General features: G+C 43.8%; 1 protein-coding gene across 1 annotated transcript; it reads left to right on the top strand.

Annotated features, from left to right (window-relative positions):
• Nucleotides 1-739: 739 nt before the first annotated feature.
• LOC137062464 (trace amine-associated receptor 13c-like) lies at nucleotides 740-1,887 on the top strand. The gene has a single exon (XM_067433326.1). The coding sequence runs from the start codon at nucleotides 844-846 to the stop codon at nucleotides 1,885-1,887; it is 1,044 nt and encodes a 347-aa protein (XP_067289427.1). The 5' UTR covers nucleotides 740-843.
• Nucleotides 1,888-13,075: the final 11,188 nt, after the last annotated feature.

The following is a 13,075-nucleotide window of genomic DNA, read 5'->3' as shown; positions in this document are numbered from 1 at the left end:
CTTTTATTTCTTTGAAATGCTGGCAGGTATTTACAAGAGCAATATATTTCATCACCGCTCAAACAAATTCGAATACAAGCACGTAAACATTTGAATTGGTCCGATATTTATAGCAGCATTTATTATCATAGCAAGCTTATGCCATTTTATTTACAGCATACAATCATGTTACGGACCACATGAGCAGCACGTTCCCGATCACAAAACTCTACTCCACCGTGGTGTGAATAAATCACAATCTGAATGCATGATTTTTAGGTTTTATCCTATGGTTTTATCACTGAGGTGGCCTGCACAAATGCACATTTATTTTGACGGATTTCCATGTATGAAACAGGCGAAGGGCGCGTGACATACATCATAACCAAATGTTAGCGATTGGTTATGGCCGATCAATTAGATTTAAACTTCAACAGAGTTCAAGGTTTTTACCTTGTGACCTCAGCTTGCCTGACAACATTGGACATTAATTTTTCCAGTGTCCAATGTTGAAACAACATTCCTAATTCACCGACATCACCGTAACCGCACCAAGGGGACCGCTCAGACCAGTTTCAGGTGATCTACAGCAGTTGATAACTGATCAAATCAATAACCACCACCTGTGTTCAGTTCAGTTCCATCTGTGCATGGCTTTCATGTGAAAACACAAAACAATAAGACAGTAAAGAATTAAAACAAAAACAAAATGCATGAACTTTTGAGCAGAGAATCCTAATCTGGACTGAAACAATTGCAATTCAAAGCCAAACGTCAACATAAGATTTTTTTTTTTTTTTTTTTGTAGGTTACATCAGATTGTGCAATAGATGGGTGGGCCAGTCTGGTTCAGACACTGTATAAATGAAAGGAGATCAGAACAAACTCCTAACAGGAGGAGACTCACTCATGGCCAATGAGACAGAGGATCATGAGACTCAGTACTGCTTTCCTGGCATCAACTCATCATGTATCAAGGGGAAACGCTCTAGATATGAATACAGTATCATGTATGTGTTTGTCTCATTGCTGTCAACATGGACTGTGTTTCTGAACCTGCTGGTGATCATCTCCATCTCTCACTTCAAGAAGCTTCACACTCCAACCAACCTGATTATTCTCTCTCTGGCAGTGGCCGACATGCTTATGGGACTCGTCATGCCCATAGATGCCATCAGACTGATTGAGACATGTTGGTACTTTGGAGACACTTTCTGCAGACTGTTTATTATAATCCTTGGATTGGTCTTCTCAGCATCTCTCAGTAATTTAGTTTTAATAGCTGTTGATCGTTATGTGGCTGTGTGTCACCCTTTACTGTACCCACAGAAAATAACCACAACTAGAATGTTAATGAGTATCTGTCTAAGCTGGGTTGGTTTTTCAACTTATAATGCTACCATTGTAATTAATAATGTATATTTAGACTCTTCACTCAGAACAGACATGTGTTATGGAGAGTGTTCTGTTATGGTGGGATTTGCCTGGATAGTCACTGATCTGTTTATGTCTTTTATATTTCCTTGTATCCTGATCATAACTTTATATTTGAGGATATTTTATGTTGCGCATCAGCAGGTGAAAGTTATAAACGCTCTGATGAAGGGTGGTAAATGTGTAACTGAAGGTTCAGTGAGGAGGAAATCTGAGAGTAAAGCTGCTCTGACATTAGGAATCATTGTGACAGCTTATCTGATTTGCTTTATTCCGTATTATATCTGCTCTATATCAGTAATCTCTTCCACAACCATACATGTTTTGACATGGATCTTGTATATTAACTCAGGTTTGAATCCACTGATCTATGCCTTATTTTATCCCTGGTTTAAAAAGACAATTAAAATCATCCTAACTCTGAGAATATTTCAGCCAGCATCCTCTCTGATGAATATTTTTACAGAACATTAGTTGTAATTAAACTGATAAAGCTGTCACTCATGAAGGTAGATATGATTAGCACTGTATGATTTATCTTTGTAATTTTAAATGACAATGTTCATGAATTGTTTTGCATTGGAGTAAAGCTTTCTCAACTCCTTTGAGGTGTGTTTGATTAGGTTTTGAGCTAAAGTCTGCAGGAAAGTGGAGAACCTTTTGATTACCATAATGGTTTAGATGTGCCTCATTGGGTTAAAACACTAGAAACACATTCATCTCCACATTCATCCAGTTGCTACACACAACAGAATGAACAGTTAACACTAACAATACAATTATAAAATATCTTAATGTATATTTTCCCAGTAAGTTGATGTATTTCTTTATTATATTTCATGAAAATGTGTGTGAATAAATAAATGCTAAGCTGGAACTCTTAATCATCACCTTAAATCTTTATTAAACTGCTTTAATTATCCAGTTCGATATTGCAGTTTACTTTCATATGATTTCATATCATGTGATGCCGAAAAATACGGGTCTTCAGAAGTTTCTTGAAATTGGCTAAAGACTCGGCAGCTCGAGTTGAGTAAGGCAGGTCCTTTCACCAGGTCACGCAGGGAACGGTCCAAGTAAAGGTCAGTGAAAGTGAATTTGTGCCTCTTTGGCATTAAGTGGGCTGATTTCTGTATTGAGCTATCAAACAATAAAAACAGTGAATCACTGACCCTGTAGAAGAACGCAGCAGCTGTTACATCAGTCTGGTGTGTTTGCCTCAGTTTCTTGTGTTTGGAGGCTCACTGGTGCACAACACAACGAAACTTAAAAAGAAAACATAAGTTAACACACACAGTGGAATCAGGTCACACCAGAATCATGCCGCAACACAACCAAAATGCTCCTACGCACAAGTGTACTTTTTTCCATAATGCTAAGTTCAGCTGCTTATTCATTAACTTGTTGATACATGACCCTTCTTTTAAATAATTCTTCCTGAGGTCATCCATACTTACAGCACTATGCAAATTAAGTGACGTTAGAGCTGAATGAGCCGAGTCAGAACTTTTCCATCTTCTGTAAGGGTGTGTTAAATCCAACAGATGGGTTTAATGCAGGGTCTAATGATCTTTTCTTCTTCTTTTTTGAGGCTGGAAGCAGCAGAAATCAGTGACATTTCTGCAGCTTCTTCCTAAGACTGAGTCATGATAGTGTGTTTGTGTAATGAACCACGCAAAATTGCTCTTGCAACACAGATTCTCTATAGCGCGTACAGAGTCTGACTGATCTACAAAACGTCTGATAAAATCAATATAATGCATGGCCTAATGAATCCAAATGTGAAACAGTTTTTACTGTATTTATTTTTATGAACCCTTGAACTGGGTCAAGGCTGAAAATAAAAATTTCTCGATTCTCATTTGGATTAACATTTATGCAGTTATGGCTTTCTACAAACATTTGTGAAAGAATGGGTCGCTCTCAGGAGCTCAGTGATTTCAAGCGTTGTACCATATAGGCTGCCACCTGTGCAATAAGTCCATAAGTGAAATTTCCTGAATACTAAATATTCCACGGTCAACTGTTAGTGGCATTATAACAAAGTGGAAGCAATTAGGAACAACAGCAACTCAGATACGGAGTGCAGGTAAAATCACAGGGCGGGGTCAGCGAACAGAGTTAAGAGCTACAGACCTCCAGATTTCATGGGGCCTTCAGATTAGCTCAAGATCAGTACTTAGACAGCTTCATGAAATGGGTTACCATGGCCGATCAGATGCATCGACGCCTTACATCACCAAGTGCAATGCAAATGTCGGACGCAGTGGTGTAAAGCACACCGCCACGAGACTAGAGCAGTAGAGCCATGTGCTCCGTAGTGTCGAATTATGCTTATCAGTCTGGCAATCTGATGGGGATGAGTCTGGATTTGGCAGTTGCTAGGAGAACTGTATTTGCCTGACAGCTTTGCGCCAAGTGTAAAGTTTGATAGAGAGGGTACTAGGGTGTGGAGTTGTTTTTCAGGGGTTGGACTTGGTCACTTAATTCCAGGGAAAGGAATGCTTAATGCTTCAGCATACCAAAAGTTTGTGGGAACAGTTTGGAGATGGCCCCTTCCTGTTCCAACATGACTGTAGTGCACAAAGCAAGGTCCATAAAGACATGAAAGATTGAGTTTGGTGTGGAGGAACTTGACTGGCCTGCACAGAGTCCTGACCTCAACCCGATAGAACACCTTTGGGATGAATTAGAGTGGAGACTGTGAGCCAGGCCTTCTCGTCCAACATCAATGCCTGACCTCACAAATTTGCTCCTCGAAGAATGATTGAAAATTCACATAAACACACTCCTCAACCTTGTGGAAAGCCTTTCCAGGAGAGTTGAAGCTGTACTTCCTCAGGGAGAACAGTGAACAGATATTATAAAATAGAATAAATTTTCTGCACTGCTACTAAGTCACTACAAGAAATAGCTGACAGAGCAAATAAACCAGGTACCGCAAGCTTGGACACTAATTTAGATGATCAAGTACAAGACTTTATGCATTATGGCACAAGATGCAAACACCTCAGGGAATTCTGCATCCATTCATCAGTTCACCTATTCAGTGGAGTAAATTAAACTACACGTAGAAGAACCACATCTCTTCATACTCGCCCCCTGCTAAATTATTCCCCAGAATTACAGAAACTTAATTCAAGCTTGGACGCACCCCAAGGGTTACATCTCCTTTAACTAAATATGACTCTAATTGAACTTGTTGAGTGCCTCGAACTCCCAACCGTAAGACTTGGAATCAAAACCTTCACTATGACCCTCACAAAATATTCACAGAACAGTTGTTATTTTTCCTTAAACTGCAGTGACACAATTTATGTATTATTGATGCATTAAATCACATTTTACATCACATAATCCCGGGTCCATGCAGGCGCACACCTACTCCGAACCGGCCGTGCAACTACAGCTGGTTGTTCACCACCTATCGGTTCAGTGTTCCCCGCGTCAAACAATGGCAAATCACTGGACTCCTCTGTTCTGCTTGGAGCGAGTGCAGGTGCCAGGTGAGATGCATTCCAGCATCGCCCATCTGACAGCTTGTATGTGTACAGTCCTCTCTTACCCACAACCTGTAGGGGTCTTCCAAATTTAGACTGAGTCTTTGGCACAATTCCTGGCCTCTTTACACGGACATAGGATCCACACTGAAATGAGACATGCTTTGCACTGCGTTTTCTGTCACTGTACTGTTTGCTTTTTGACTGTTTCTCCCTCACATGTGAAGCAAGCTGTTGAGATGAGAGCGGTTTACCTGCAGGTGGTAAGTGAAGACCCGAAACGTTAAGTTTGGTTAACATGGGTCTACCATGCAAGAGCTCAGCTGGCGTGCAGTGTGTAGTGGCATGCGGCGTTGAACGGTATGCCTGCAGAAAGTCTTTAGTAAACTCCTTCCACCCTCTTCCTTCCAGTGATGCAGTCTGTAAGCTATCCTTTAAGCTGCGATTGAAACGTTCGACTTCTCCGTTTGCTCTTGGGTAGTACACAGATGAAGTCCTGTGTGTGATTCCTCTGTTTTGCAAGAACAGCTTGAAGGCGTATGAAGTGAATTGTACTCCATGGTCAGAAATCAGCTCTTTTGGATTCCCCTCTCTACTAAACACTGTAGACAAGAACTGAATCACGGACTGGGTGGTAGGATGTGAGACAAATGCCATTTCAGGCCACTTACTGTAATAGTCCACCAGAGTGACTACAAAGCGACAGTCCACGGGTGCTGCATCAAAAGGACCCATAATGTCTATGGCCACTTTTTCCCAAGCGTCAGTAGGATATGGCACAGGTTGGAGTGGTGTTATGTATGTAACAGCCGATTTGTCATGTAACTGACACGTGACACAAGATTTGACTGTTGTTTCCACTTGAGCGTCCATGCCAGGCCACCAGTAGAGTTCTCTCAGCCTCCTTTTCGTCCTCACGATGCCCTGATGTGTGTCGTGTGCAAGCGCGATCAACTTGGGCTGGAGACATTCTGGAACTATGAGGCGGCTGGTCCCACGTACCACACAACCATCCTGGAGTGAAAGTTCATGGCGTATTTGAAAATATGGCCGTAATGCACGATCCAGTACTTTTGCACACTTTGGCCATTTTGAAGTAAGTAGTCTGCGCAGCTCGGCTTGCACAGGACACGAATCGCATGCTGCTTTGAACTCGGAGCTGGTTATTGTAGTGAGCGTAGAAGTGAGTGCTACAACTTCAACATCATGTTCCAGACTAGGTTCAGTACTAGGCAGTGGTAAGCGAGATAAACAGTCTGCAGTCACATTCTCACACCCTGGCTTATACTGAATGTCATACGTAAATGCCATCAGCCTAGCTGACCATCTGGCTATGCGCATACCTGCTCTGCCTTGACCCTTAGATGTCAAAAGAGTGGTTAGTGGGCTGTGATCTGTCCGCAGTATGAAGTGTCGTCCCCACAGGTAGGTCCTCCATCTCTCTGTGGCCCAAACACATGCTAGCGCTTCTTTTTCTACCGTGGAGTACTTCCTTTCTGCTGCTGTAAGAGTGCGTGAGGCAAATGCCACGGTTTTCTCTGTTTTGTCTGCATGCAGCTGGGTAAGAACCCCTCCAATTCCATAGTCTGATGCGTCTGTGGTCACGATAGTGGTTAGTTCTGGATTGAAAAGTGTGAGTGCAGCACTATTCACAATCAGTCTCTTTACAGTCTCAAAGCTCTCCTGAGCCTCAGGTGACCACATGAATGGAACAGAGCCTCGTAAAATCATGCGCAGTGGCTCCACCACTGTAGCAAAGTTTGGTATGAACTTAGAATACCATGATGTAAGCCCCAGAAATGAACGAAGACTGACCACGTCAGCCGGGGGTGGAGCATCTGCCACTGCAGAGACATGAGAAGCATCAGGCCGCAATCCCTTCCCAGACAGCGTGTGGCCCAGAAATGACAGTTCTGGCTGTCTGAAGTGACACTTTGCTGTGTTAAGTTTCAGTCCTGCCTTGTCAATTTGCTGCAGCACGGATTGCAGGTTATCATCATGTTCCTTGAGTGTTGCTCCTGCGACCATGATATCGTCCAAGTAGCAATGGACTCCAGGCTGACCTTTAAGGATTTCAGACATCATCCTCTGAAAGCAGCTTGGGGCTGAGGCCAGTCCATACGGAACCCTTTTAAAGCGAAATAGCCCATCATGCGTTATAAATGCAGTCATGTTTCGACTGTCCTCATGCAACACGACCTGATGGTAAGCACTTTGGAGGTCTAATGTGGAAAACATTCTAGCTCCACACAGGCTTGCGAACATCTCCTCCATATGCGGAAGAGGGAAACTGTCCACTACGATGGCTTTATTAGGCTCACGTAAATCGACGCAGAGCCGGATCCCCCCGTCTTTTTTTCTGGTGACCACTATTGGGGAGACCCACTCAGATGCATCTACAGGCTCGATTACATCCTGTTCTATGAGCTTCTGTAATTCTTTGGACACCTCATCACGAATTGAGAAAGGTAACCGCCTGAGTTTCTGTTGGACGGGTTGAACCTTAGGCCGCATCGTGACACGATGTACAAATCCTCTTGCACATCCCAGTCTGTTTTCAGAGCTTGCAGCCACAGACGAGACAGGATTCACACAATGGGCTGTACTAATCTGGCCATCGCATAATTGTAAACACAGTCCAGTAAAGAGGTCTCTGCCCAACACAGCTGATCCTTTTTGTACGATGTACAGGTCTGCAGTAGTGCAATGGTCACCATATGAAACGCTGGCTGGCATGCATCCTTTCACTTCAATTGCATCGCCCCCAAAACTAACTAGACTGAGTTTCGGCGATGAGAGCGGTGCTTGATTGAACAATGCCGTGTAAATGGACATTGGTAATATAGACACAGCCGATCCAGTATCTACCATTAGCTGAATGTCCCGTTTTTGTCCTGTGCTTACACATATTTGTACTGTACACATTATTTTGCCACAGTCACGAGCGGAATGTTCCACATTTAACACAATCACTTCAGGCACTGTAATTTCACTCACCCGTTTGCTTCCACGACATGCCTTAGCATAATGTCCTTTTTTGTTACAGTTCCTGCATACCGCATCCTTAGCAGGGCATCCAGAAAAATTAGCTGCGTGCTGCTCGGATCCACAGCGGTAGCAAGTTAGTGAACGGGTGGATTTGGGCGGTCCGCGCATCGCGCTGGCTTTGCTTTTGCTCCGTCGGGGCCTGTTGTATTGTTGAACTGCTTGTACTGAGTTGTCTGATGACGTTATCATCGCTTTGGCCTCTGCTGTTGCAGTTTCAATTTGCCGCGCGACCGTCACAGCTTTCTTAAGGTCGAGTGGTACTTCTAGCAGCAACCGTTCTCTGATCCGTGCTGAATTAGTCTTTTCAACCAGCTGGTCGCGTATCATCTCGTCCTCCATAGCGCCGAATTCGCAGGTGGCAGCGAGTTCACGCAGAGCAGCGATATATTGGTCTGTTGTCTCGCCTGCGCGTTGACTCCGTTGGCGGAAGCGGTAACGTTCAGCAACCACATTAACTTTAGGAACAAAAAAGTCCTGAATTGCACTCAAAGCAGAAGCGTACGTATCGTCTCCCTGTTGGCTCACATTTAGGGTGTAGAACAGTCTTTGCCCCTCCGCTCCGAGGCAGTGTATTAGAAGTGCACGCTTCCTAGCAGTAGATAGTTCTTCTCCCAGGGCCAGCAAGAAATTTTCGAAAGTTTTAATCCATGCTTTGAACGGAATCGGCGGTTCTCCCGGTGTTTGCAGGAACGGAGTGGGTTGGCTCAAACTAAAAGCCATCCTCGTCGCCAATATGTTGAGTGCCTCGAAAATAAACCGTAACAAACTCCGTGACTGAACTCAGTGTATTCTTTTATTTCTCACATGTCATGGTATCACTACTTCACTTGTCTTTTCATTCCTTATGCTCTCTTGCAAGAGCTCCCTCTAGTGGCTTACTCTAGAACACCACAGAACTCTCTGCAAGTAACGAAACAAAGTCTTCAACCATATCTCCCTTATTAATCCGTTTCCTTCAGCACATGATGTGGAAGAAAAGGATAGGTCAGACTTTAAAACAAATGATCCAGATTCCTCAGTATCCAACAACGTAATTAAACCATGTTTACAATACTTTATTAATAAAGCAGATTATTTCCTGGAAGTGACGTCAAAATGTATTAATTTGCGTATCTGACTTTGACTATTTAATTTGTCATGTCGGTTGTGATGTTAAATAAAAGCATAAAATAAAGAATTTACATTTACATTTACATTTAATCATTTAGCAGACGCTTATATCCAAAGCGACTTACAAAAAAGGGGAGAGTAATAGAAGCAACGAAACAGACAAGGCCAACAACCTGTAAGAGCTGTAAGAAATCTCAATTAATTAGCACAGTACACCATTTTTTTTTTTTTTTTTTAAATAAACATCTACAACAAAAACTAATGTACGCAAAATGCCGAACACTGGATTTTGATAGCTATGATAACAACCCATTAGGACTAATGCAGATTCAGATCGTTATGCAGATTCAGTGGCCCAATGGGTTGGTTTTGTATGGCATTCTAGCTAAACGCGCAGCAATAGCCATCTACAACAAAAACTCACGTACGCAAAATACAGAACACTGGATTTTGATAGTTATGATAACTATGTAACATACCCGCCTGAAGGCACAAATCCGGATGAGAGACGTAGATATGATCCAGGAGTGTGCACTTTTTGGTCGTTGCTGTGGTGATCAGTAAGTGCTATTCTGTATTGGTCAAGTGCAATTGGAAAAGATGTGTCTTAAGATGTTTTTTAAAAATGGCTACAGACTCGGCAGCACGAATTGAGATCGGCAGGTCATTCCACCAGGTGGGAACGGTCCAGGAAAATGTCCGTGAGAGCGATTTCATGCCTCTTTGGGATGGAACCACGAGGCGCCGCTCGCTCGCAGAACGCAAGCTTCTGGAGGGTGTGTAAGTCTGAACAAGTGAGTTTAGGTATATTGGTGCAGAGCCAGTGGTTGTTTTGTAGGCAAGAACTAATGCCTTGAATTTGATGCGAGCAGCCATTGGCAACCAGTGCAGTTTGATGAAGAGAGGCGTAACATGCGCTCTCTTCGGCTCATTAAAGACCACTCTCGCCGCTGCATTCTGGATCAGCTGCAAGGGATTGATAGTGCATGCTGGAAGCCCAGCCAGAAGAGCATTACAATAGTCCAGTCTGGAGAGAACAAGAGCTTGAACCAGGAGTTGTGCAGCCTGTTCTGATAGGAAGGGTCTAATCTTTCTAATGTTGTATAAAGCAAATCTGCAGGACCGGGCCGTTGCAGTAATGTGGTCAGTGAAGTTTAACTGGTCATCAATCACAACTCCAAGGTTTCTTGCTGTCCTTGATGGAGATATGGTCGATGAACCAAGCTGAATGGAGAAATTTTGATGAAGTGCTGGGTTGGTTGAGAAAACAAGTAATTCTGTCTTTGCAAGATTGAGTTTAAGATGATGCTCTTTCATCCAGTCAGAAATGTCTGTCAGACAGGCAGCGATACGAACACTGACTGTAGGATCATCTGGTTGAAATGAGAAGTAGAGTTGAGTGTCATCAGCATAGCAGTGATAGGAGAAGCCGTGTTTCTGAATGACAGAACCTAATGATGACATGTAGATGGAGAAGAGAAGTGGTCCAAGCACTGAGCCCTGGGGAACCCCAGTAGCTAGATGATGTGACTTAGACACTACACCTCTCCATGACACCCTGTAGGACCTACCAGAGAGGTAAGACCTGAACCAATGGAGAGCAGTTCCTGAGATCCCTGCCTTCTTAAGTGTTGACAGGAGGATCTGGTGGTTAACTGTGTCAAAAGCAGCAGACAGATCCAGCAGAATGAGCACTGAGGATTTGGAAGCTGCTTTTGCCAGTCTCAGTGCCTCAGTTACCGAGAGCAAGGCAGTCTCAGTCGAATGGCCGCTTTTGAAGCCGGATTGGTTGTTGTCCCGTTCAAGAAACATAGAGAGTTGATTGAACACAAGGGTCTTTGCAATGAAAGGGATACCGGTCGGTAGTTTTCTAAAAGTGCTGGATTCAGAGAGGGTTTCTTAAGCAGTGGGGTTACCCGAGCCTGCTTAAATGCTGTGGGAAAGGTTCCCGTGTGAAGAGAAGTGTTGACAATGTGAGTGAGTGCAGGAGTGATTGAAGAAGAAATAGCCTGAAGGAGGTGAGTGGGTATAGGATCAAGTGGACAGGTAGTAGGGTGATTGGAAAGGATGAGTTTAGAAATATCTGCCTCGGAGAGCGGAGAGAAGGATGGAAGCGTGTTCGTGTTTGTGGGTGAGATGTGCGGGTCAGTTTGTGGTGAGGAGAACTGGTTGCTAATGAGAGCTGTTTTGTTTGTGAAAAATGATGCAAAGTCATCAGCTGTAAGAGTTGATGAAGGAGGGGGAGGAGGAGGACAAAGGAGAGAGGAGAATGTTTTAAAGAGTTTGCGAGAGTCAGAGCAATTGTTGATTTTGTTGTGGTAGTATGTTGTTTTAGCAGTGGAGACATTTGTAGAGAAAGAAGAGAGAAGAGACTGATACAAGGTAAGGTCAGTATAGTTTTTAGATTTCTGCCATTTCCTCTCTGCCGCCCTGAGTCCAGAGCGATGTTCACGGAGAACATCAGACAGCCAGGGGGCAGATGGGGTGGGGCTGGCAGGTCTGGATGAAAGGGGGCAAAAACTGTCTAAGAAGGATGTTAGAGTGGAGCAAAGAGTGTCAGTAGCACTGTTAGTGTCCAGTGCTGAGAACTGAGCAGGTGGAGGGAGTGAAGATGATACCATAATGGATAGGCGAGAGGGAGAGAGTGAGCGTAGATTACGCCGAAAGGTAATCTGTGTAGGAGTACGTGTTGTATCAGGAGTCAGTATGAGGTTAAGAGTGATGAGAAAGTGGTCAGAGGTGTGTAATGGAGTAACTAAAGTGTTGTCCGTGGAGCAGCTGCGTGTGTAGACAAGGTCTAATTGGTTACCTGATCTGTGAGTAGCCGTAGTAGATACTAACTTAAGGTCAAATGAAGTCAGTAGAGTGCTGAAGTCTGCAGCTAGGTGTTTATCAAGATGGATGTTGAAGTCACCAAGCAGAATCAGAGGAGTGCCATCCTCAGGGAAGCTAGAAAGTAACACATCCAACTCCTCCACAAAGTTACCAAGGTGACCTGGAGGACGATAGACCACTACCACATGGATTTTAACAGGGTGAGTAATAGAGATTGAGTGCGATTCAAATGAATTGGCCGGTAGAGACGGTAATGGATCAAATTTCCAATCATTTGAGATAAGCAAACCAGTACCCCCACCCCTCCCAATAGGCAGAGGAGTGTGTGAAAAAGTTAAATTGGTTGAGAGGGCTGCAGGAGTGGCAGTGTCCTCTAGTTTGATCCAGGTCTCAGTTAGGGCCATGAGGCTGAGCTGAGAATGAGTCCCAATAGATGAAATAAATTCTGCTTTGTTTACACCCGGATGTTAGGATATAGCACAAATTATTAGGATTGCGGCATCTCGTGCGTACAGAGCGTGATTTACGAGTGCTAGTAGTAATAGTTGAGATTTGAAAGCACATGGTGAATACAGATCAGAGAAAAGGCCAGATAGGAATTAGAAAAGAACTGAACACAAATAATGAAAAGGAAGAGGATACTCAAGTGCCTTGCCGGGGTCCTTGCTCGGGCGGAGTTGCGCTGGGAAGAGTTGAAGTCTTTACACTCGTTGGTCTTGCACAGGGAAGAGTTGAAGTCTTTACACTCGTTGGTCTTGCACAGGGAAGAGTTGAAGTCTTTACACTCGTTGGTCTTGCACAGGGAAGAGTTGAAGTCTTTACACTCGTTGGTCTTGCGCTGGGAAGAGTTGAAGTCTTTACACTCGTTGGTCTTGCACAGGGAAGAGTTGAAGTCTTTACACTCGTTGGTCTTGCACAGGGAAGAGTTGAAGTCTTTACACTCGTTGGTCTTGCACAGGGAAGAGTTGAAGTCTTTACACTCGTTGGTCTTGCACAGGGAAGAGTTGAAGTCTTTACACTCGTTGGTCTTGCACAGGGAAGAGTTGAAGTCTTTACACTCGTTGGTCTTGCACAGGGAAGAGTTGAAGTCTTTACACTCATTGGTCTTGCACAGGGAAAAGTTGAAGTCTTTACACTCGTTGGTCTTGCACAGGGAAGAGTTGAAGTCT

Source organism: Pseudorasbora parva, chromosome 23 (assembly GCF_024679245.1).
Source record: "Pseudorasbora parva isolate DD20220531a chromosome 23, ASM2467924v1, whole genome shotgun sequence".
NCBI classification, from domain to species: Eukaryota; Metazoa; Chordata; class Actinopteri; order Cypriniformes; family Gobionidae; genus Pseudorasbora; species Pseudorasbora parva.
Note: the sequence above shows the minus strand (reverse complement) of the source record. Positions and strands in the feature narration are given on the sequence as shown.

What these genes read in the sequence shown, in the direction of transcription:
- LOC137062464 (XM_067433326.1), top strand. Translation starts at nt 844, where the DNA reads ATGAAAGGAGATCAGAACAAACTCCTAACAGGAGGAGACTCACTCATG.